Raw genomic sequence first — 26,391 nt, 5'->3', positions numbered from 1 at the left:
ATCAGTACAACTCCAGTTTGGACTAATTGTTCCCTGGATATGCTGTACAGCTGTCATCTCAGGGTCTCCCCTTATTATCACTTGAGGAATTCCTTGTACTTTGCTTTCGGAATTTCACGTTTTCCCCTTTCTTGGTAACTCCCTTGTTTTGCTGGAGTACATCCTTCAGGAGTTGCCTGGGAATGGGTGAATAGGTTTGGAGACAATGCATATCTGAAATGTCTTCACTCTACCTTTACAGTTAATTTGTGGTTTAGCTACATTAGAATTCTAGCTTGGAAACCTTTCTCTCAGAATTTTGAAGGCACTTTTTTCACTGTCCTTGCTCTTTCAATGTGGCTGTTGAGAAGTTTAATTCTATTCTGATCCTTGATCCTCTTTATGATATAAACTTTCCTCCTCAGAAGCTTATAGGATAATCTCTTTGCCTTGACTGTTATGAATTTTTATGATGATGTGCCTTAGTGTGGGTCTGTTTTTGTTCATTGTGCTAAGCATTCAGTCTTTTTAGTCTAAATATTCATGTTCTTCAATTCTGGGGGATCTTCTTGATGTATTTCTTAGATGATTTCTTCTTCTTCATGTTCTCTGTTTTCTCTTTTTGTAATTGCTCTTATTTGTATGTTAGATTTACTAGAATTTTCTCTACTTTTATCTTTTCTCCTCTGTTTCCATTGATTTGTCTTTGCTCTGTTTTCTGGGATTTTTCTTCAACTTTATTTTGCAAAGTTTCTGCTGTGCTTATTTTTTTAGTTTGTGCTTTCATGCTTAAATTTTAAAGAGCTTCTTTTTTTGGGTGTTCACTGAATGTTCCTTTTTACACTAGCATTGTGTTCTTCTTTCATAGATACATATTATCTCCTCTTCTTTTATTGAGATTATTAATGATATATTTTTAAGTTTTCTTCCCCATGAATTGTCTCTGCTCATCATGTGTAAGAGGGAGTCACAGAAAGCTAAGAACCCCGTGTACCTAGTAGGGTTTGAGATCTTCACTGTATATTGCTTTGCTGGGCTATTTCCTTGGGAAACTATCTTGTTAGTATCTTTCAGGTTTGCTCTGAAGTTTATCAGATTCCCCAGAAAGACTGAGCTTTTGCTCGGAGCATATATGCTTGGCTGCCAGCATTCTGGGAGCCAAGTCGGGGAAAAAATGTCTAGGGAGAATCAATATTCCTTATGTATGGTTTCTCTTTTTTAGTATGATACTTTTAATGTCAACTGTGTATGCTTTGTTGCCCCTCAGTCAGAGACTCTCTCATTTGTCCTCTTTAGAGAATCATCTTCCAGTCTTTTTCTGGGATTGGGAAAGAACCGTCATTTGGCTACTTAGAGTGGGAAAGAAGATCTGGGGTTCTGACTGCATCTTAAATAGATGCATTTAAACCCATTCCCCTAATTTGAGCCCTGCCTTCTCTACCACAGAAGACTTTGGGGGTTCTGCTACACAAATCTGGCTGCTTCTCAACTTTCCCCACTGCTGGCTTAGGGTTCAGCTTTTCCAAATTTGCTCAGTTATCAACGAACCATCACTTTCCAGTTTCATATTTTTGTTGATATTGTCTCTTCCTCCACCCTCTTTCATCCCATTGGTTTATGCCTTTTTGCAATATTGCTTTATTGTCTTTTTAGAGGCTTGCATGAGGGAATGAAGGCAAGTATGTTCTCTCTCCTTTCTTTAACTAGAAGGCCATGGGTAGTTCTTGGCTTTTGAAGAACTAACACTTCACAGTGTCTCTTTTAATTTGAAATGTGTAGGCCATACACTTTCTCCAAAAGAAGAGTCTCAAGTGATAGAAATTCGTGTAATTTTTCTTCTTAGAAAAAAATGAGTGTGAAGCTTCAGCCACCTCATAAACCTTTAGCCTTTTGTGTCTAAATTACCCAGACAACCAGATAATCACAGCTCTGCAAATCCACCCCTGACCTCCCACTCCTTTAAATCAGAGACTCCTCAGTCCATTTCCTTTACCCTTTTAATAGTAGCCTTTTAGTATGTTCCAATAAGTGCTTTCAATGGGCAATATACATATCATGCTTTCCTCATTATTACTGGTCCATTAAAAATATATATAAAAATCAGAAGAAGGGTGTGCTGTGAAAAATCAAACAATGGTCATTGTACATGCATGAACAATGAGTTATCCTTGGAAAATTCAATACAAGTGATTTACAAAAGGCATACCTATGACACAAAGGTGAACATTATTCTTAAGTACATTTTGCTCTTCTGGAGAAGTCAGAGATTCCTTTCTCCTATTCCTCTGCAGTACCAGCATTGAATGAATGTAGGCTATGAAATTTATTCTATGTGTCATGGTCTCAATGTAAAACTTTTGGGGAGGTTCTGCTAGAGAAATCTACTCTGCCAGGCTAGAATCTGCAAAATATGGATATGAAGTTGTCTTTTGCCCCATCTTACTTTTCACCCAGTGCTAATTTAGAGGAAGCCTTCAGGAGACACAAAAGATTTACAGTTCTAGGAAAAATTACACCTTAAGCCCTCAGGTTTGCAAAGCTCTCAGCCTGGCTCTCTTAAGCTTTGCAAAATAATAAAATGCTGGCCCCTTTCTTTTACAAACAAGGCTCTGTTTAATGACCTAGCCCAGGCCACCTGGCAAGTCACTGGTAGGAATGACTTGTAGTGAACTTGTGCTTCTGGAATTACGCCCTTATTTCAAGTGGCATAGAATATATCCTATTCCATGAGCACAGGCAATATTGCAGGGGTATTGCATCCAAGGATGAATGCTTTAGACCTCCCCTTTTCCTATCTTTAGAACACAGGGGTATATCCAAGTGAGAAATGACAACAATAATAAAAGGAAAGATCATATTTAATTCCAAAATTAAGTAGAAAACAATCTCCTATTTCAGCCTATTTGATGGGAATGTCTAGAAGGGGTGGAAAACCATCCCTAGCTGTGAGACTTATATGACTATCCAGTACCCCAGGAAGAGCCTGGTCTGGCCTGCCTGAACCTGACCCTGTTGTGATTTGTTGCATTTAGGTTAAAGAGCCTGCATGAGCCTGCTTGGGTCTGCAGCAGACCCAGGACAGCTCTTGGAAAGTGGGGTTACTTGGACACTAGTGGCAGTAACAACAGCATGGCTTGATGTCCATTTTCTTTTCGTTCAACTTGAAAATAAAAAGAACACCAAACAGCTGAATATGGAGCTGATCGAGGATGTCCACAAAAGAGAAAGGAAATTTTCAAAGGCCATGATGCGGAGGGTGTTATGAGCGGGGTGGGGGGGCGGGTATGAGGGTGGGGAGGGGAGAGCAGAGGTTGAGAATGAGCAGAAAGCCGGCATCTCTCCTTTAAGTATATCCTTCAGAATCAATTCTTGGTGTAAGCCCAGCCCTGATCCATGTGGGACCTTTTTCTTTTCTTCCTTCTTCATATTTGGGCTGAGAAACATTGCCAGTTAAGCATATCAATTTAGGAAACAGATTACTTTTTATGGGTCCCATTTTATAGGAACACTTACTTTACAGATTCAATTTCTTCTATTACAAGTAACCTTTGGAAGTTCCAGGACCAAAGGAGCTTCCTCAATTTATAAATAAAGACCACAGAGGACTTGCCAACCAAGGGATAAAGCCATTACTCTCTTATTTGGCCATAAAGCTGCCTATCTGGTGATAAGATTCCAATGGTGGGAAGCCCTGTAACCTTTTGAGGGATTCTCCAGGCACTTAACTTAACCCTGAGGAGCAACTGCGTTGGGGACAGACTTGGCTTGGGAAAATATAAGCAAATACAGCCATAAAAATCCTCCAACAGGATCTGCACTGTTCCCTACCCCACTTTCCCAATCTGTGTCGATCAGTTGGGTACTGTCTAGGCTTGTTGATTTCCACTGGTTTCTCCTTTTATTGCAAAAGGTCACAGAAGGCACTTCCATATTGTTTTTGGACACCACGAACAGGGTCAGCGTCTAGGACATGGGACATCACAAATGGTCGGTCATGCAAATTTGATGTGACTTTTTACAGCCTTTCAGGGGAGAGACTAGGTAGCCGTTAATATATAAGAGCAGCTGGAGCTCCTCCTCTCACAATTCTGGTTCTAAGACAGGACAGAATGACTTCAGAGCATCAGAAATAAAACAATGCTATCTGCCTTGATCCTCTGTGAGATTTGGGTGAGTGAGCCTGACTGGGGGCTTAGCTCTGAGATGAAGAGCTGCAAGGGGGACCCTCTCATGTCTCCCTGATGAGCTGTCGGGACCCAGACTTTGCTGGTTAAGAAACTGAAGGATCACAGCACAAAGGGTTAAAGTGGAAGGAGTACAGATGTTTATTATGAATTAGCGTAAACCTTTTTATGCTTCTGACAAAGTAACAACAACAAAATAATCATTCTGATCAAAGGATCTCCAGGGTTTCATATTTCAAAAACACAGATAAATAGCTTACTACAGATAAATAGCTTCACCTTTTGGGTATTTTCCAGAAGCATCTGAAAATTTTCCAGGGGGTCTGTAGAAGGGGATGTGTGACCAGTGCACCTCCTTCCCCTACCCCACTGGAAAGAAATGCCCAGGGATTGGGCTGCTGGAAGGGCAATATGGACCCATTCAAATTTCCTCCCAGGGACCAATCCCTCTTAGCCCTGGGGGATGTCCTTAGCCGATGGCTGTTCCCTGGTCGGTGCGGTGGAGGGAAGGTTGAAGATCAGGAAGATGGATGTGTGGCTTTTGCTAGAAGCCGTACATAGCACACCCCAGGGTGGGGTGAAAGGCTTCTAGGTGGGAACTGGGACAGTCAAATTCTTGCCGATTATTAACTGGGCCCTCATTTCAGAAAGCAACGCTGTTTTTATAATTTGGAACTGACTTTAAGAAACAAAACACACACTCAAAAAACCCCAAAAAGGAATAGAAAATTTTATGCTGAAAAAAGATCCCCAATGAAAAAATCAGTAGCACATCGCATCTGTGAAGTGTCCCAGCTCCCTGTAAAGATTATGTCTCTGACAATGGTTTCTTTCCAAGGTCATGGAGTAGGTGTTACACCCCAATCTTCATGTCCACATTCTGCAGGTTCCGCCTCTCATCTGCGGTCATAAACTGGTCTGGGGTCTTTGACGACTCCTTGTTCACCAAATGCACCATCTCCTGAGACTTGCTAGCTTCTCCGTTGAGTCCGCTGGGCTTTCTCTCCTGCACAGTGCCATTGCCATTGTTGATCACCAGCTTTTTCTTCTGCCCACACCTAATAATTTAAAATATCACAAGAGAAATGGTGCAATGACCCAATTATCATCATCACTGTCACTGCCACCATCACTACAGTTGATGACAGTCTGAGTATGTTTCATCCTACTGATTCTTAACAAGTGGCACTTCTCAAAGTGAGGTCCTTGAACCAGCAGCAAAAGCATCACCTGTAAATTAGTTAAAAATGCAAATTCTCAACCCCACCCCAGACATACTAAATCAGAAAACTCGAGGAGAGGGGCCCAGGGTCTGTGGTTTAGCAAACCCTCAAGGGCTTTCTGATGTGCACTTGAGTTTGAGAATCAGTGGTCACAGCTTTGGGAAGACAGTGCTATTATTATCCCATTAACACAGCCAAAGAAATCCTGGGGCTCAGAAAATTCCATAACTTGCCCCAGGTTATTCAACAAATACTAAAAGAATTGGGATTCAAACCCCGGTGTGTCTGACTCCCAAGTTCTAACTCTCCTTCCACCATACTAGGGAAAGGAAGTGTTTGCCTCTTTTAAACTCCAGCCGTTTCTGCAGGCTCAGATAAACCATCAACGGAACGACTGTAAATCATCCTGATTTGCGTATTCAAGGAAGTCCCATTCCTTCCTCTTCCGGTCAACACGTTGTGGGCCTTGTCAGGGTTATTACTGCAAGTACCGAGAAGAATGAGACAACTCTTTTCTAGAAGTATAAGGCCATATTAATTTTTCTCTTAACATTGGTTAACTGCTGTATAACCCTGGATATAGGAGGTTTAACTACCTCCTAGGCAAGTTGTTCACTATTACCTTAAGATTTCTCAGTAACATTACTTAAGATTCAAATGCAGAAGGTCTTCTATGGAAGAGCATGACCTTGGCCTTGTTGCTGGGTCAGAGCATTGCCTTATCATACCCAGCCTGACACAATGCTTCCTCTTTCCTGTAACATAATCATTGCCACACATCTAGAAGTCAGATGCTGCTTAAACAAAAGCAAAGGTGCAGACCCTCACAACTACACATGGAGTGGGGATGAGGGGAAATGGGCTAGCATTTATTGAACACCTCCTGAATGCCAGGCACTTTGTATGTAATTTCATGTAATCCTTACAATAATCTCACAAAGCAGCTGTTATTCCCATTATACAGCAGTGGAAACTGAGGTTCAGGGAGGTTTAGAAACTAGCTTGAGGGACTGAGTCAATATTCAAATCTAGGCTTTTATGACCAAAAGCCTGGGCTCTGCCACACTCTATTCAGGCTACTAACCATCTGGAGATTTGGAAACAGTATGAAGTCGGAATTGTTCACTTTGCCACTGGATATTTGGAGTTGTACAGACAAAGCTTCTATTATTCATGATCATGGGCCATTCCCTCTGGGACTGCCAAGGCCATAAACTTTAATCCCTTGTTTGGGGAAGTAGACATTATACATCCTGAATAGCAGGTTGACCCTGTCTCCTCTGGCATAACGGTTGATGAGGGGTCAGGGGAAGAAGAATGCTTACTTTGTGATGGTCTGTGGGGCTGGACATATGGATGCAGTCCACATAGACAAGAGCAGGGGCTTGGAAGGCCTGGTTTGGGGACCTTAACGCTGTGTGACCTGGGGCAACTCACTTCACTTCTCTGAACCTCAGCTTTCTTATCTGTAACACCAGGCTGTTCAGAGTACCAGTGTCAAAGGATTGTGAAAATCCCTTGAAACAGAGCCTGGCACTGGATACATAAGTCTACCACTGTTTTATTTGTTCCTCTTCTGAACAACGTGGGGTGAGGAAACCGAGGCCTTGGATAAGCACTTAGAACAGTATCTGGAACACAGTAAATATTCAAGAAGCACTTGCTGTAATTGTTAATATAACCAGAGCCATATGAAATGTGTTTGGTTTGTTTCTTCTGGCTACCTCCACCCACCTTGTTATATTTACTCTGAAGATGATGGAAAAGGCCAAAGGTGGACGCTGCTTATGTTTTTTCAGATTGCCAGGGGGTATCTCATATGTTCTTTGTTTTCGATAGTTTTTGTTTAAGTTCAATTTTATTGAGTGTAGTTGATTTATACAATGTTGTGTTAATTTCTGCTGTACAGCAAAGTGATTCAGTTATACATACATATATACATATACATTCTTTTTCATATTCTTGTCCATTGTGGTTTATCACAGGATATTAAATACAATTTCCTGTGCTATGGAGTAGGACCTTATTGTTTATCCATTCTATATATAATAGTTTGCATCAGATGTTTTTTGGAGAAAAGGTGTCTTATTAAAGTAAATCCCATTCACCTACCTAATGTGTACTTGAGAGGTTGGATGAAATATTGCAGGGAAGTGATTTATACTCATAAAAAATGTTTGTGCAAGGGGGTGAAGTGGGAAGTAATGTTATTACCCTAAACGAAGCTGACTTTGAAAGTGGGTAACATTCAACGTGCAGGGCTTAGGAATATTGGGCTTGGGTTTGGTCCTGACCCCATTTCCCTTTGGATTCATGGTCTCTGTTTTTTGTCTGAGTTATTTCAGGAGGGAAGGGTGATGCTCATAAATAACTCAGCCCAATATTTGGTGCTCCGGGCATTTCATAAGCACTTTTAAAAAGCAAGTTCTAATTTTTTTCATTCTTATTAGTTATAGGAATGTTAAAAGAAACATTAGAGCTGAGGGTACTTCAGAGGTGATCCAGCTAACCTCTTTTCTGAGTCCAAGAAGTCGAGCATATCACGCGAAGCTACCCCGCTAGGTATGGCAGGAACTACACCGGATCTGCAACTTTATGACTTTATGACTCTAAAGGTCAGAGATTTTTACTGAACTGCCTCTTGCCTGTATCTCCTTTCCCCTTCAATCTCAGGCATTAGCTGAGGATGCAGTGACGACACGATGTAGAAGATACCAGACCGAAGCCTGGCCAGGAGTGGGTGGGGTTTAGAACCCAGGTAACATATCTTTAGGGCATGGGGGAATTTATCCTGAAAGACTTGGGTGGGTGGGGAGTAACTTAACAACTGACCTCCTGTCTCTTCTACCTGACAGTCCTTAAAGATATTTAGAGATTTATTTTGCATTGTGTTGGAGCTTTGCCATTCCATCCAGTAGCCACCAGCCAGATGTGTCTATTTAAATTTAAGCTAATTCAAATGAAATAAAATTTAAAATTCACTTTTTTTTTTTTTTGGTACGCGGGCCTCTCACTGTTGTGGCCTCTCCCGTTGCGGAGCACAGGCTCTGGACGTGCAGGCTCAGCGGCCATGGCTCACAGGCCCAGCCGCTCTGCGGCATGTGGGATCTTCCCGGGCCGGGGCATGAACCCATGTCCCCTGCATCGGCAGGCGGACTCTCAACCACTGCGCCACCAGGGAAGCCCTAAAATTCACTCCTTAAGTCGAACTAGCCACATTATGAGTGCTCAGTAGCCACAAGTGATTAGTGGTTGTGTATTAGCACAAATGTGGAACACTTTTGTCATCACAGAAAGTTATACTGGACAGCTCTGCTGTAGAGGGCAGAAGGAGATTGGGTGAGCAGAGATTACAGTGAGCTACACTGCTACAGCTTTAAGATGATGGAACTCACGGATCACTTCCTCATGGGAGCCCATGTTTAACTCTCCCACCTCCACTTCAGCAATTAATGCTTTTCCACTTTTATCTTTTAACTGTAATTCACATAACAGGGCCTGGCCCAGAGAATGTTCTCAATAAACATTAGCTGACTCAAATTCAACAGGCCAATGGTGTCACGAAAGCTCAAGATTCTTGCAGAGAAGGGATGGTACCCTTTTCGTTTTAATGTCTTCCTCTTCTCTGCAGTGTTGACTGTCGTAACCACCCCTCAAAAGAGGTTTGCTGAATAACTGAATGGCTGCTGTAGGCTTCTTTTCCTCAACCAAACTTTCTTTGATGAAAATAGGATTCTGTATCCCTCTATAATGCAACACGCAAAGCAGAAAAGCCTCAGCCTTTTAAGAGGATTAGAAATGGGCTGGCAGCTTTAGAAACACACTGCACATTCAGGGGCCTGTGCAGCTGTTAACCACCCTTTAGCTACGTGGCAAATCTGTTTTTGATTATCAAATCAGGACATAGTAATTTACAGCATCCAAGCAGCTACTTTCCCTGTGAGACACTTGCTGTGCCAGCTCCTGTGTGTCCCTGTTTGCCTGTTGCCAGGGTGACCACTGGTCTTGGCAGGAGGAGGAGGAAAGCAAGGGGGCCCGTTTTTGCTGCAGACATGATGAGAAGTGACACAGGAGCTAACCAGCTACACTGCAGGGACTCCAGCTGCTCTGGGGACAACTGAGATGCTTCTCCAAGTTCTCCCCCACGTTGAGAGCATCTGAGGCCAACGTTTCTATGGTGACGTGCACAAAGCTTATGGACTGTATATGTGAGCAGAAGTGGTGCGTTCTAGGGCCTGGAACAAAAGGGTTGATTTCTGACAATAGGAAATTCATATTTAATTGAGCAAAAGTCATCTAGGAGAAAACACAGAGGCCGAGGGAAAGTATAAAGACTCTTTGTAAGGGCTCCCTCAAATCACATTATTTAAATTCAACTAAAAAAAAAAAATCTCTTTCCATTTAGTCATGGGAGACTTCTAGGAGGTCTTTCAGATTTATTTTCCTAGTTTTTGTTCCTTATACAATTGGCTATCATGACTAATTTTTTTTTATGCCCTCAAAGGTACAGATGGCAACACAGCTATTCAACTTTAAAAGCACTTTCTTTAACTTGTACCAGTGTAAAATGACATTATTTGATTTCTCCGATAAGTAGAGATACTGCATGGGCTGTAACACGGCAATGAAATGAGCTGTTTCTTGCTTTCCAAAAGCCAACAAGAAAGGTTCTAGAATTTTCTCCAGGCCTTTCCCCAAATGGAGGGGCATTTTCTGGCCTGTTAGATGATCTAGTGATACAATCAGTGTGGTCCCACTTGGATGTAAGATTCTTTTGCCTTATAAGAAGAAACCTCAAGGCATGTTTACCAAAGGTTAAATGTTCCTCTGCATGTGCTTGGAGAAACATCGTGGCTCTTTAGAACATCTTGAACAGGAAATCTAGCATTACACTTCTGGAATACCCCTGTGAAAGCTCATTTCCTCTGATGCTAGAATTACCGTTCTCCTTCACTTCATTTTAGGTAGCATTATTTCTAGAGCCTGGTCACAGCTCAATCAGGTATATGCATTGTGTACGTTCCAAAACGATAGGCCTTGGTTGAGGTAGGAGAGAGGGGACGTTTGACAGTATGAAAACAGCCCACATGCCAGCTCTAGGGAGCTGTCGTTTTTCAGACTTCCCTAAGGAAAGTTTTTTATTGTCTCATACACCTCAGTCTCAGGGAACTCTACATAGGCCATAACCTGAATCCTTTCAATGACAGCTTCCAGAAAGCAGAAAATACTGTCATTCCAAAAAAAAAAAAAAAAACTCAGCAAATAAAAACACAAACCCAATGCCTACTTTAGGTAAGGGTTCTAGAAGTTTCTAGGGGCCTCAGACAGGATAAAGGGCCAACCCTTGAATCTCTATATAGCGTTTTTGTGCACTATGAATTCACAATAAATATGTGTTTAATGAATCAATGAATGAATATATCTTTTATGTCTTCCTGGTGAGATATTGCATGACTTTCATCACATAGAGTCTCTCTCCATGGGCTTAACCCCCCCAAAATTAAGAACCACAAAAAAGTCAACCACTATTTAAAAGCAGATGTCCAAATAATCACAGTCTCCTTTCTCTAAGAAGTATGCCAGAGCAGAGCTTCTTAAACTGTACTGTCCACATGAATCCCTTAGGTCTTATCAAAACACAGACTCTGATACAGGAGGTCTGGGGTAGGGCCTGAGATGCTGCCTTTCTAACAAGCTTCCAGGGCGTGGAGGCTGCTGGTTCCAGGGACTACACTCTGAGTAGCAAAGACATATCACTTAAGGCTTTTTAGTTTTAGATTAAAGTATGGTTGACTTACAATATTCTATTAGTCCCAGGTATACAACATAGTAATTCGATATTTTTATAGATTGTACTCTGTATAAAGTTAATATAAAATATGGGTTATATTCCCAGTGTTATACAATATATCCTTGTAGCTTATCTGTTTTATACTTAGTAGTTATACAGCCCAAGTTTAAATGATGCCCTTTCAAGGTTGAAGGCCCTGAAGAGCATCCCCTTACCTCCTCCTACTGTTGACAGCGATGCAAACTGCAAGAATCAAAGCCAGGGCCAGGAGAGATGCCAAGATGATCAGCCATTCTGTTGGGAAGCAAAAGATATCCATGAACTTGGGAAATAAGCTTGTGAAAACAGAAATGTACTTTATAAATTGACCTGGTCCAAAAAAAGAATTACAGTCAGCTCTATACATGGGTCCAACCAAAGGTCCAGTCAATAGACAGATAATACTGGAAGAATCATTTTGCTATACATCTTTGCCCAACAGGACTCTTGTTTTCATCTCTTATCATCAGTCAAGATTTCCAAGTCCCCCCAAGAAAAACACGTTTCCAAAAATGTGTAGAATGACCTGTGGGAACTTGTAGGTGCCTTTGGTGCAATGTTATTAAATAAATTAAAGGAACATCCCTTAAAAGGAACATTCCTGGGCTTCCCTGGTGGCGCAGTGGTTGAGAGTCCGCCTGCCGATGCAGGGGACACGGGTTCGTGCCCCGGTCTGGGAAGATCCCACATGCCGCAGAGCGGCTAGGCCCGTGAGCCATGGCTGCTGAGCCTGCGCATCCGGAGCCTGTGCTCTGCAAGGGGAGAGGCCACAACAGTGAGAGGCCCGCCTACCGCAAAAAAAAAAAAAAAAAAAAAAAAAAAAAGGAACATTCCTTTCCTATATGAGAGCATCCACCTTACATTTTATTAAGGAACAAAAATGGAGGCCACTAGAGGGTGGGAAAAAGGACAGTCCTGTGTGTATAGGGCGGGGTCATTTGGCAAAACTTATCAAAATCCTTCAAGATATACAGCCTTTGATCCATCATTAACACTTCTAGGAATATATAGGACCTCAGACTTAGCTATAAAGATGTTTATTACTGTGCTATTTGTGATAGTAAAGTTGGAAACAACCTACTATCCAACAGTTAGGGACTGGTTAAATGAATTAGGGTACATCCATTGTATTGTGTACTAAGATACAAGGGAAGAGTATTTAATGACATTGGAAAGCTGTAGCCAACCAGTTGGGAATGTAGTTTACTAAACAGTGTGTATAATTACATGTTTGTATAGAAATTAGATTGAAAAATAACAGAAAGGACATACATGAAAATGGTAACCATGGCATTTCTGGATGGTGAGGTAGATAATAAGGGATTTATATTTTTACCCTTTTGTTTAGCTGTATTTTCAAAAATGTCTCCAAAAATTAATGTATCACTTGTAGACCAATAAAATGTTATTTATATGTTTTAAAACCAAGCTTTAGTAGGATTAAAATATGACTTGACAATTTGCAAGTCAATTGCAAAGTGGGCCGTATATCCACGCAATGAACTAAAGCTTAAGGAACAAGAAAAATGGGAAGCCATTCACTGGCCATTCTTCTTTAGGAAGCTTGATTCTCCTCTGATTTCCTGCTCAGTACTGCCTCTGTCTGACCTCTCCCTGGTTAGATGAGTTTGGGGAGGGAGGTAGAGTTAGGAGGTGTGGAGGCTGACAGGAAGTTACCATTTCTGTTCTTTTCCCAGGGTTCCAGCCCTGAGATGCTCCATATTCACTCTCACTAGAGCTGGGGAAAATCTTGCTGCCTGATTATAGCAAACTGCATCCCACCCACCCCCTCAGCCCACTCCCTCTCTCCACGTGCTATGCTCAGGTAAGCTGAGGTAAGGGGACGCGGCCCATACCACGTTCTTCTCTCTCCCCAAGGGAGGCTCCGTCTGGAGACCTCTGAAGAGCAGAGAGTTAAAAGAGTCATTTACAACCCTAGGAAAAACCTTCCTTTATTGTAATCCCCCTTTACAAATGCCCAGTTTTGAGCCCAAGTCGAATAAAGAATTTGCCTCAAATGCCTTAAATCCTGATGCTGAAGGGAGCCAAGTGGCCCAGGCTTCTCGCTGCACATCACACATTCTGACACTTTCTTCTGTCTGGATCAGTAAAGACTGTCCCTCGAGAAAAAGTAGTTTTTCTTTTAGTTTTTATGCCAGAAGAATATTCTCCCTCCGCCTAACATGACCCTTATATCTCCCCATTGTCTGCAATGCAAGGGGAAATTTACACGCTTCACCTCAAACCGGGAAGTAAAGAGATAACTGGACTGGGATAGGAAGGATCAGGGGATGACAAGGAGTCCCTGGGGTGATCACTCATTTGGGAAGGAAGCTGTAGTAACTAAAATGGCGCTTCTTTGGGACGGACCAGGGACAGGTCTCAATAGGAGCTCAGTCAATCTATGGGACCGAGGAAAAAAGGAATGTTCCATCCTTTCCCACCAAGAGGCTGTGGTGCTCTCATTCACCCTTTAGCTTGAAAAGAGGGGCCATCAGCTTCAAGGTTAGACATGCAGGAGAATACGTTTTCTAGCTGGTCTCTGCTTCCTTTCTGGGACATTCAGAGAGACCCACTTTTAGCATTATTTTTCCTTCACAGCTCAAAACTCACCTGGAATTTGAGGTTTCCGCATAGGACCTGAGGTTGTGTTTGCCCCACGTTCCTGACTCTCACTTGAGTGTCCTAAAGAGAAAAACAACATCTCTCAACCAAAGTTTGGCACGTATAACCACGAGTTCCTTACCGAGTAGCACATAGGGCCAATCTCTATGTGCTGCATCACTGTAAAGCTATTTATAGATTCAAGCCACAGACATTTATAATGTGTTGCATGAAAAAACACCTTCCCAGAAAAACTCGGTTTGATTAAGGCTAAGGTTTGGAAATGTTATTTTTCTACAAGAGCATGAGAATTCTCAGCAGCAGTACTATGCAGTGTTTAAGAGGCTGTAAAGCAGGACAGCCCTGGATTCAAGCCATACTTCTGTCTCTTGCCAGCAACATCTGCTGGGTCAAGTCATCCCTCTCTAAGTCTCAGTTTTCTCACTCATAAAATGGAGTAATAATAGAATCTACTTCATCATCATTTTACAGAGGTTTAAAGAAGGGCACAAGAATGGTAATTGTGTGCAGTTACTGTAATAGGGAAGAACCTCTGTTTCTATTACAAGTCAGTCACTAAAGGGATGTTACCTATAAGCTTAAATTATATATAATGGCCCATCTTTGGGAACCCAGCCTCCCAGGGAATGAGCATTATGGTAAAATATCTTTGTTTCACTCATAGGAAACATTCTGATCAGCCTCACCTGTGAATGACTGCAGGAAGGAAGAAATTAACACATCCCCTCGGGAGGCTGACCAGAAACCAGGAAAAGTTTGACTTTATTCCCTCCTCTTTTAGGATAAAAGAAGCCTGAATTCTAACTCAGGCAAGGTTGTTCCTTGGGATACCAGTCCATCTTCTCGGTCTGCTGGCTTTTTGAATAAAGTCACTATTCCTTGCCCCAACACCTCATCTCTTGATTTATTGGCCTGTCATGCAGCGAGCAGTACACACTTGCACACAGTAACATTACAATTTTCTGTTTTTAATTTTAGGACCTTGCTACCCTGGACCAGCAAGATCACGTGGGAGCTTGCTGGGAATACAGAGTCTTAGGCCTCATCCCAAACCTCAGAATCCTCATTTTAACAAGATCCCTAGGGGATTCAAATGCTCCAGGTAGTCGAAAACAAATCTAAAAACCACGTCCAATATCTTCAATAGATATAAATACAGGTATTAAAAAATAAGGATTTGGGGTGGGAGGGGCAATGGCCCCCTCTGTCTGTGAAAAATCACCCGAAGGAGAGTGCCTGTTAATGTATTTCTGAAACATGCATTGCTTAGAAGACAACATTTTCTACTGCTACAAAAAACCAAATAAGGAGACAAATAAAGGATCTCAAACTGGAAGGAACAGGAAGTATCACAAGATAAAGAATCCACAAGTCAGAATGGGAGGTTCATCAAAATGATGGAGGAGGGGCTTCCCTGGTGGCGCAGTGGTTGAGAGTCTGCCTGCTAATGCAGGGGACACGGGTTCGAGCCCTGGTCCGGGAAGATCCCACATGCCGCGGAGCAACTAGGCCCCTGAGCCACAACTACTGAGCCTGCGCGTCTGGAGCCTGTGCTCCGCAACAAGAGAGGTCGCGATAGTGAGAGGCCCACGCACCGCGATGAAGAGTGGCTCCCACTTGCCGCAACTAGAGAAAGCCCTCGCACAGAAACGAAGACGCAGCACAGCCAAAAATAAATAAATAAACAAAATGACGGAGGAATTATGTTTTAAAAGAAACTTCTAAGACATCTTGTGAAGGACACTCACCCAAATGAAAGTTTTGGTGTGTGTGTGTGTGTTTTGTGCTTCCTCCACTGCTTCAAAGCAAAATGTGAAAAATTCCCACTAAAATCAACTCTTTTTCCCTACCCAATAGGACCCCACTGCAGAATCCTGAAGGCTTCCAAGAAAAAAACCAAGGAAGTCTGTTTGGCTAATCAATGAATGAAGATGGCCAGGCCTTAAATGGTCTTTTTTCAGAGGGTCAAACTGTAGACTGTGCATAGGGGACTCTGAAATTTTGATGGCTGTGGTTATTTTGGGTAGAATGGCTTCTGTTTATGCAATTTGATGTTCTTGTGAAGCTCAAAATGGAGCAAAACAAAGTCTACCAGACATCTGGCTGTTTCAGCAGGCCATTTTGACAGTGGCCTTTTACTTTACAAACCTCAGAAGGAGTCCAAGGGGCTTCCTCTAGCTGCCTCCCAGAGGCCTTGGTCATTATTGGCAGGTGTTTGCCTGTACAGGTCATGGGATACTGGCCATCTAAACTAGAGATCCTTGCCTTGAAAACCACCTAAGAGGTACAGCCACTCTCACTGGTCTTTCTCTGACTCATAGCAGCCTTTGATATTTGAATGGGAGGCCACTAATGGATCACGATCTCTATTTTGATTTTCAGAAAAGTGCCCCCAGCAAGGAAAGATCTGGGTGTGTGTACAACCAGATGAAACCTACCGTTTGAACAATACACACCTGCACAGGAGGCAAACAAAAGAGACTGCCCCCGCCCACCTGATTCTCACTTCAAGCAAGAGCCGAAGAAGACGGAGGAAGATGGACAAGACACAGCAGGCTGCCTCGCCTTGTGCCCTAGAGGCCTGCAAATCTAGCCCGGGTAGGGCTGGCTGGGGAAGTTCTGCAAAGAGGAACGCTTGACAATGCAGTTGGGAGGTGAGATCCAATCTAAGACATATGCACAGAGATCATTCAACTGGCTCTGACCGTGAGGAAGAAGTCTAAGACAGTGCTTCCCAAACTTCAATATACATACAAACCACCTAGTGGGGGAGGGGTGGGGGAGGCCTAGTCAAAATGCAGCTCTCCATTCAGTTGGTCTGGGATGACTGGGGAGTCTGCATCTCCAGCCAGCTCTTAGGTGATGTCCCTGCTGCTGGTCCAGGGACCACACTTGGAGTGGCTGGGGTCTCTTGATTTTAAAGAGCACTTCCTTTTAGTCAGAGATCCATATCATTTCCAAAACACTTTCAAATTCCTGATACCACATGCTCTTCACAAGAACTCTAGGTCAACCTGCCTTATGGCCTACTTTTGCTGCCTGGAGTAATGTTTCTAGGGGTGTGATCATTACAGTAATTACGGCAGTAATGATGGTCATGACAGGGTACTTTCTCCAGATCCTGCTTCTAGAGGCAATACGAGACCCCTGGACTTGAAACCTGGCTCTACCACTCAGCTCACTAGTCATGTTAACTCAGCCAGGTTGCTTAGCCTCTCTGAGCCTTAGTTTCCTCATCTGTAATACTTGGATAATAATAGTACTGACATAATTAAATGAGTTAATAATAGATGAAACATATGAAATCACTGATATTTGACTGTTGACCTACAGAAATGGCAGTTTCATATGGTCCAACCTAATACATGTAAAGTGTTTAGAACAATGCCACCAGCACACAGTAAATTCTCAATAAAGGCTAGCTATTATGCCATGTTCAGGGAGGGGAGGTTATGCTAAATGCTTTACAAGTATACATCATTTAGTCTTTAAAACAACACCCTGTGACAATTATTATTATCCCAATTTTATTGGTTAGGAAATCGAGTCTCAGATCCTTTAAACAAGGTCTCTCGTTAGCATGTGGAGGAGTTGGAATCAAACCCAGGCCGTTCTTTCTCCAAAACCCATGTTCTTAATCACTCTGGTGTAATGCAATGTTCAACTGAGCGCCTGCCTGAATTCTTCTTGATCCTTTCAGATGGAAGAATTTTCTTGAAAGCAGTAGTTCTCAAAGTGGAGTCCCTGTCCCAGCAGAATCAGCATTACCAGAGAACTTATTAGAAATACAAATGCTTGGGCTCCACCCCAGACCTACCAAATCAGAAACTTTAAGGATAAGGCCCAGCAACATAGTTGAATAAGCCCTCCCCGTGGCTGTGATGCATGCAAAGAACGTATGAGAACCACTCTTCAGGAGACACTGACTCATACTTCATTAATAATCAGCAGGTTCAACAACAATAACAATAAATGACTAAAGCAGCTCAAACTCACCAGCTGATTCGGATCCATGAGTTGTATAGAACCTCCCGCTGGGATCATGGGATGAGTCTTGGTCTTCTGTAAGGAGCAATAAAGGGAGATTCAGTACTGTGTGCTCAGTTACACCGCCATCTGCTTTTCCTCACGTGTGCATTTCCACAGAGCCCATCACAAAGTTTAGCCTTTTAAAGGTGGCCAAAAACAATGACAAAGGAGCTTTGAATGGGTCCACGATATGAAATATTGTTCATCGCTTCATCTACTGATGAGTGGTCTAGAGCTTTTTTTTTCTTTTTCTTTTTTTTTTTTTTTTGCGTTACATGGGCCTCTCACTGTTGTGGCCTCTCCCGTTGCGGAGCACAGGCTCCGGACGCACAGGCTCAACAGCCATGGCTCACGGGCCCAGCTGCTCCGCGGCATGTGGGATCTTCCCAGACCGGGGCACGAACCCGTGTCCCCTGCATCGGCAGGCGGACTCTCAACCACTGCGCCACCAGGGAAGCCCGGTCTAGAGCTTTAATCAAAATTTTTAAAACTGGGACAGCACAGATCTGCAAGGATGACCATAGGAAGTGTGGCTTTAGTAAAAATCCCCAAACTGTAACACTCTACCAAAAATATTATGAGGTCTTGGCAAGTGTGAGGTGGGGATTTGATACGGTGTCTTTGAAATAAGGACTATATGCTTTGGATCATGACAAATGTGATCACTGGGAATGCGTGTACTCTGTGGCTTAGGGCATGAGACATTTCAAGAGTTTCTCTGAGGCAGGAAATAGAAAAAGGTTTTGGTGTGCAATAAGGGATCTTGGGGTTGAATCACGTAAGGATTCAAAGAGAAAAGTCAGCTGCTTATTTATAGAAAAAGAGTCTGAAAATAAGTGAAAAAGAAATGGGGAGATGATAACTAACCTGTGGCTAAGGTGCGCCTGGTTAATAGACTATGTTCGAAATAATACTTCCCCAAAATTAAATCTGTATTTTTAACACCAAGAGTTACTATAATCCCATCTTCTCAAACATCTATCACCAAAAGGCTTTAGGTTGAGGCAAGTTTATGAATTGCTAAAATCTGGATCCACAGGTCAAATCTTGGGTTCAGCATATGGGAACTCTCAATCTTCTCCCTCCTCCCCACACATTTTCCAAAACTATAATGGAATCTTAAAGCGAAACAACACAGGACAACAGTTCATAAGATGGCTATGGTCACCCATTATGAAAGGTTCTTATAAGGAATACACAGTAGTCTGATCTTCACCATGTCCTTGTTTAGACAAGGCAGACATAGGTGACCTGTAATCTATTATGTAATTGCACGGGGGAGATAGATTGCTTTGTTCCTCGGCTGATGGTTAGAAAAACTGAAAACAGCATTTGCTGAAATGCTGAACACCAATACCCCCAATACCACCACCACCATCACCATTATCACCACCACCATCACCACATCCACAATTCCAGATGTTTTCATTCTTAACATCAAGCAAAAAGATGGAGAAAAAAAATGTATGGGAGGAAATGAGCCTTTCTGAGTGTTCTGGAAGAAAACCAAGGGTGATAGATCATTTAATCCATGAAGAACCATGGAAAATCTGTCTGTACCACCACAGAATGTAGAAGGAATCAGGGTATGTAAATATCAATTTTGTAGAAAGTATTTTATTTACTAACAAATAGACTATGTAATCCTTTGAGGCTACTGTAATTATTAAAATTGCCATTTAAAATTTAAATTCATTTGGGTGCATACAGGGCTCTATTTTGCCATAAGAAACCAGGCAGTGCTCTAAGATTCATTTCTCCAGAAGAATACTGACACTGCTGCTAGGAATTTTTAATAACTGAGGGCAGACCTATGCTGAATAAAGAACCAACGGATGCAAGGGCTTTTGTCTTGCCAGTACTGTCGAGGTTAGTATATATTTTTAAAATTTATTTATTTTTGGCTGCATTGGGCCTTCATTGCTGTGCGTGGGCTTTCTCTAGTTGCTGCAAGTGGGGGCTACTCTTCATTGCAGTACATGGGCTTCTCATTGTGGTGGCTTCTCTTGTTGCGGAGCACAGGCTCTAGGCACGCAGACTTCAGTAGTTGTGGCTCACCAGCTCTAGAGCGCAGGCTCACTAGTGGTGGCGCACAGGCTTAGTTGCTCCGTGGAATGTGGGATCTTCCCGGACCAGGGCTCGAACCCGTGTCCCCTGCATTGGCAGGCAGATTCTTAACCACTGCGCCACCAGGGAAGCCCGAGGTTAGTATTTTTTAAAACTGTTTTCCTTGAAGCCCTGGGATGGGCAGCCCAAGCATGTGGGCTCTAGGAGAGAGGCCAAGCATGTGGCATTCTCATTCTGGGTTTTCTGTCCCACATCAAGTCACAGTATCACAGCTGTTATCTGTTTTACATATTGGGTTCTCATAAGATTTATTCTTCTTTTGAGAGGGAAGGGGATGGGAAAAGACATATGCTACTATATATATATATATATATATATATATATATATATATATATATATATACACGCACATATGCTACCATATATATATATATATATATATATATATGTTTAAAATCATGAATCTTTAATATCCCTTAATGGTTGAATGGTAAGAATATTTGAACAGTTGGCACCAGGGAGAGTTCCATTTTAGTTTCTTAGCCAGGGTATTTTGCAGTTTCCTTTTCTTCAATGTTACTTTCTTAATGCAAACACAGAAACAAAAGTGGAAGCAGGGAGGATTGCTAGTTCCATGTGTAACTTAATTGAATAAGTCATCTTCAGTCATCTCTTTGCCATCACAACAAGAGAAAGGGTGCCTAGTCATTAATAGTAGATTGAATCATATAGTTTTAAGTGTACAACATAGTTAGAAGAGGTTATCCATAAGCCCTTCACCAAAAGTAAAATTCACCAATCCATCACCAATAAAAGAGAATTTCAGAGCAAAGATATTAGTATATGGAAATTATTCACACGTTGGGTAAAACCTTACTACATAGGCAGCATATACTAGTGGAATCAAATGAAATTGACACTTGACTACTTTTACTTACAAAAATATCCACTTCATATGGTTCAACTAAATATATTACAAGATTAGGAAGAAAACAAAGAAAGAAATTCTGCCATAACAACCAAGTCACAAAAAATAAATGGAAATTTCACAGGCTAATGAAAACATTATCTAAAATAAATCTATTGCACTAGAATGATGATCTGTGTGAAAGCCATTCCCATGTTACACATCAGTCTAATCACAGCCTACACAGAAGACATCCCCTATAATATGAAAAGATGTGTTGTTTCTCCCTATAGAGAAAGCAAACCAGATAACAAATGGCCAAATTACCTGGTAAAGAAAGATCAACATTAGAAGTAGAATCTCCAACAATAGTAACTTCAGTAACTTCAGGGGACCCAGTCTTAGCAGGGGTCACTGGGATGAGGGTTCTGTATTCATTTGTGTCTGGAGAATAAGGAGTGTAACCTTCCACTGAAGTAGTTGAGTCTTCAGAAAGATTTCCACCTCTTCTGCCACCTCTGCCACCATTCCTGTCTGTGTGGAGGTGGAATCAATGGTAAACCCACATGTGTAAGACCACCACCAATCGTGTGCTTGTCTTCTGAAAGTGAAATTGCTGCAAAAGCTTTCCACTTGTTACTTGTGAACGTGGAGCAAAAGACAGTGTGGTTTGTTACACTATTGAACAGAATCAATATTTTGCAATCAATACCGCCTGGACATCATTCAACGGAAGAGATTTTGGTAATCCTAATATCTAGAAGAGACATTTGTTGCATCGTCTACCTGGCTTATTAAAATAAGGTTTATGCCACTAGAACTGTTACCTTGAAGCCAACTCAGGTACTAGATAATCTTGAGCTCTTACTCAATTGGACCCACCTTTGATGAAGTGGAAGAAACAAGCTATTGAGCTGACAGGTAAAATTATGCCCCCTGCGATTGGAAGAGCAAATGCAAAGTTTCAAAGACGTTGAGGCTTTGATTATTCTTTCCTTTGCCAGAGGGCACTGCTTCTTGGTCACCAGTGCCATGGATTTATGGTCCAGAGGATAAATGGCAAAATAATATTATTAACACAAGGAAAATAGAGAGTGATATAATTCAGATCTTTCCACCAACTCATACATAAGCGATCTGTTATTCTTAAACAAAGCCACTAACTCTGGAGTTTAAGAAAACCAAACTTTAAGATTAAAAAAAATATAGTTTGCATTTAATATATAATGGCTTCTAAGAGATCTACAAAGCAGAAGAATCCGAGAACCATCACCAGCCACAGCTTCTGATCAGGGGTAAGAGCACAACAACAGCCAACTGATGCACCTCCACCAAAGACACTGCAAAAGCACCCATAGTTCATTGACTTTTTTTTCAATAGCTGAAGCCACCTGGGCTTTACAGTCCTTACTGCTAGATGTTGGAGTAGCAGTCATGGGATGGTCTTTGTCTTCTTCCAAGCCTCCATGTGATGTAGAGAAGCTCTGAGTATCACTCTGCTCTGTTTCAATAAGGGATGAATCCAGTATTAATTTGTAGTCATGAAACAAACCCTCTGTTATCTGCTGACAGGGAGGATCTAATATAGTGGTGTCAGATGGGTAGATGCATAGGAATACCAAGGTTTGTGCACACCATTCACCTCTGACTGATAGAGATGCACAACAGAATTCTGCCTTGCCCCTAGTTGGCTTTGTTTTTCAGTATAATAAACAAGGTAAAATGCCAAGGTGAAATCTGGGCCAAAACTTTGCCCACCCTGGATCATCCTGGCCCAATTATAGCATTGCTTCCTGTCACTCAGGAAAATCAGAGAACTCAGAGACAAAGAAAAAGGAATGTTTGAATCCCAGCGTTCCTATCAGCCATCAAGAGCACCTTAGCTGTGTGTCAAGAAGCGTGACTACAGGGAAAATAAACACGATCATAACAGGTAGTATACATGTAACCACAAAAGAGACAGAAGTTCATGTAGAATAACTCGCTCAGGTAACTCAGATCAAATTTATACAAGGAAACACTTAAGACTCTTCTAAAGAATATTAAATTAAGTTACCATTGTACTCAGTTATTAGGTTTTTGATCTCATCTGTGGATGAGAATTCTCATCACTGCCCTGAAATGCCAGGAAACGCTTGTCTGGGCAAACACAGGGTCCTCACTGATATATATCAATTTCAGGTTGAACCATTGCCTGTATCTGAAATGGCTTTCATTGTTTTGAGTTAATTTCTTTTGTGTTCTTCTAAGAAAGGGACCGACCTCTGAGTTACAGGTGCAAGCACTCCATAAAGCACACCGCTAAGCCATGTCCACCACCAAGTAAATATTACAACCAGGAGAGAGATAGTCACCAAATCCCAAACCCAACATCAGAACAAAAGTCAACAGGGACATAAAGTAGGAATATGAGACCCTCCATTGTCAAGGAGCATTTTAAAGCTTATCTGCATCTCCTTTGACACTTAACACTGGGTTATTTACATTCTTGACAATTAACACATCCTTGCTGATTTTTCCCTTTGCCTAAAAGGGCTGACATGAAAAGACTCCGCCCATTATGTGTAGCAAACAGTGAAATGAGGCCCTCTTAATTCTGGATTTCTTTCATATTCAGTCAAGAAATTATGAATGACTTTATGGTGATCTCTAGGATAGCCCTGTATCTGTGGTGGACATTAAGGCAACTAGAAGTTTAGCATTGTTTCTACCAGATGTTTAGTGATAGGAAGAGATATAGCAAATGTTCCTCTTTTGCTCCCGGGCCCTGCAACCTATGTCAATTGTCAACAACATGCCCTGCTCCTCCTCTGTGGACTGATGTGATTTCCGTACTCTCTGTGATTATCTGGCCCCACAACATGTTTTTACAACCATTGAAAAAAGGCTACCCCTCTTCTGCCTTGATTGAAAGATGGGAATCTAAAGGAGCTGGTCAGTTAAAGCATAGAGACACCACTGTCCTAGCTGTGGTCTTGAATTTCACTGACATAACTTCTCAGAAAAGGAAAATCAAGTGGAATGGAGTCCCACATCCTTTTTTTTATGTTTCAACATAAAGTCATTGAATCTGGAAAGCACCACAAATGAAGGTATAATCAGATTTAAAGAACCATCAAGAAAATATAGAAAATGAAGACAGCTTTTATGTTCTGAGCTGAGCTGAGCCACGTAGCACTGAATGGGCTGTCCCATCACCAAGCCCAAGCCCTGCATCGGGGCTAAGGAGAGCAAGAGCTGATGCAGCAATACAGATCAACAGAGACCGAGTGTCATTATCCTTACGAGTTGTCACTGAAAGAGGTCCTGTCCTGTCCAAGTCTTCCACCAAACCTGTGTTTGGATCTGCAGAAGGCTGAAGCGTTGTATTATGGCTGGTGTCCATATCTGAAGGAATTAAATCAGCGTTATTGCTTGATTTCCTAACTACTATCTGAGGGTTGTTTATGGTCTAGAGACAAATTATTCTTATATTCAAATCTGTGTAAGAGGAAAGAAAGCACATACTGATTCATGTCTCCAGAATTGAAACGGATTATCATCTCTCCAAAAGAGCATCCCAGGAAATAACTGGTTTTCATTTAAAGGCTGAGTTGTTATGAAAACTACAATTTTTGTTCTTTTTTTGCTGAATCTGGAAGAACGCTAAATGAGTACATGATGAGTCTCCCAAGCCTTGCAGACAGATGGAAATATAACCCACGTGTGACTTGTCCCATTCTACACAAGTGATCTGACACATGGAGAAAAGACAAAGTGCACTGGTTCAGGCACCATTTTGTCATATCCCCTTGACGTGGCACAAAAGCTTTTGTTACAGCCCTTTCCCTCATTTGCTCCCCTTTCGCTTCACAAAGTGAACGTACAAATAAAACATAAAATCATCATCCCATACTATCTAGTCGGAGGCTACAGGAACAGTTTAGGCCAAGGAATAAGAAGCAATGGACGTCAGTGAATCATTCTTCCTATAAACGCAAGCAGGAAATGTCTTTGGAATGAAACATGTACAGTGTTGAGTGGTACAGAAATTTCACTGAAATATTTATAGAAGCTGTTTCTAATAACTATCACAAATCGATTTTGCTGAAATAAGTCCTGAGTGAAATAGAGGCCACACAAACCATAAACACCATCACTTTTGCTGGCTCTAGGATTCGAAGTCCACCCACACTGCTGCCTCTGGGGAGATTTAATGTGCTCCAGATGACTCCGGAGGGAAACACTGGAATATTAGGCACCCATGTTAGGCACATTGCAGACTTTACATGTAAAAAGAAAAGAGTATCGAGATCTTTGTAGGACAAAACATGGCTGACTCTATTATTTAATAATAACAATAGTAATAGTAGTAATAGTAATAGTAATTATTCAAAAAAGAAGAAAGGCTAACTAATCCAAATCAAAAACCCAAATGGATATTCTCCCAGAAGAAGTCCTGCCTGTTGATGGCCTCTAGACACTCTTGTTCATCTTTCCTTTAAGAGGTATCACACCACTCCATGGTTGAAGCCAACTGTAACGTTCTTGACATCATCAGTTTGACGGAAACTCTTTCCGTTCATCAGTATGGAGACTTAATATTGATTCTGAAGCTCTTTTACTGGCTTGGTTTTCCACAGTGGTTATCATCAGAGCCTCTAGCCACCATGTGCATAAAATGTGTAATGGGCCTGCAAGTGGCACTTCAGCCACACCACATAATGGCCCCAACCTCACCATTCACACTCATCTTCCTTTGTGACATACGGATCCATTCACTCTGCCAAATTCATTCCTTGGCTTTCCTTCCTTTAAGCCTGTCCTTACATGTGCTTCCTTCCTAGAAAAACTTTCTCCAACTACCTTTCTCTGACTAACCAGGGTTTTTTTCCATTTTTCAAAAAACCAGATCCACTCTACATTTCTCTGACGTTCTCCAAGGGGTCCTCTGAATTTATTTTGTGTTTATTGCTAGCAATATTCATTTGACATCTATTACTTATTGTATTGTACTGTTAGATCTATTTTGAAGCTAACTGTTTTCTTTTCCTGACTAACTTTTAAGTTCCTTAAGAGCATGGACCATGAATTAAGTGTACATTGTTTGTCTCCATAAAGCATTGCACATAAAGTATTAATACAATTCTATTAGCAGATATTTAAGACAATTGTACTTTAAGGGATATATGATTACTAATATTTGGGTACAACATAGTTAGGGTGTTCTGCAGAAATGAAACCACAGAAACTGTTGGATTGATTTTGGAGATAACTTTGTTTAACTCAATACCAAGAGACATTATCATTTCATTCTGAGAACTCATTTCATTAGTTTTGGGTCACATATACCCTTGGGAGTTTGGACCCAAATAATATATTTAATGCTACGACTGAAAATTCATATCCCCATATTGGGGTTCTTTTGGTTGATCTCCCTTTTTGGAATGTCACATTTCTGTGATCAAGACATCTTGTTAAATTAAAAATAAATAAATAAAACTTGCATAATTCTATTCATGGATATAGTAAGGATTCTTCCCAAAGATAAAACATGGATTCTTCCAC

At 41.6% G+C, this 26,391-nt stretch overlaps 1 protein-coding gene across 23 annotated transcripts in view; it reads right to left on the bottom strand.

The window, feature by feature from the left end:
* Positions 1–4,280: 4,280 nt before the first annotated feature.
* The window catches only part of CD44 (CD44 molecule (IN blood group)), an 89,088-nt gene continuing 66,977 nt past the window's right edge, over positions 4,281–26,391 (bottom strand). For 16 of the 23 annotated variants that reach the window (XM_081238550.1, XM_081238535.1, XM_081238546.1 and 13 more), the window contains 7 exons: positions 24,130–24,231; positions 22,256–22,345; positions 21,172–21,378; positions 17,838–17,903; positions 13,830–13,901; positions 11,393–11,471; positions 4,281–5,221 (listed from right to left, as the gene is read on the bottom strand). In XM_081238550.1, the coding sequence (XP_081094676.1) occupies positions 5,017–5,221; positions 11,393–11,471; positions 13,830–13,901; positions 17,838–17,903; positions 21,172–21,378; positions 22,256–22,345; positions 24,130–24,231 (821 nt within the window). In that variant the 3' untranslated portion in view covers positions 4,281–5,016. The remainder of the gene's footprint in view (positions 5,222–11,392; positions 11,472–13,829; positions 13,902–17,837; positions 17,904–21,171; positions 21,379–22,255; positions 22,346–24,129; positions 24,232–26,391) is intronic. The other 7 variants (XM_081238545.1, XM_081238549.1, XM_081238554.1 and 4 more) reach the window with 6 other exon arrangements.

This window comes from Mesoplodon bidens (assembly GCF_964165515.1).
Source record: "Mesoplodon bidens genome assembly, chromosome: 7".
NCBI lineage: Eukaryota > Metazoa > Chordata > Mammalia > Artiodactyla > Ziphiidae > Mesoplodon > Mesoplodon bidens.
This window is presented reverse-complemented; position numbering and strand designations above follow the sequence as displayed.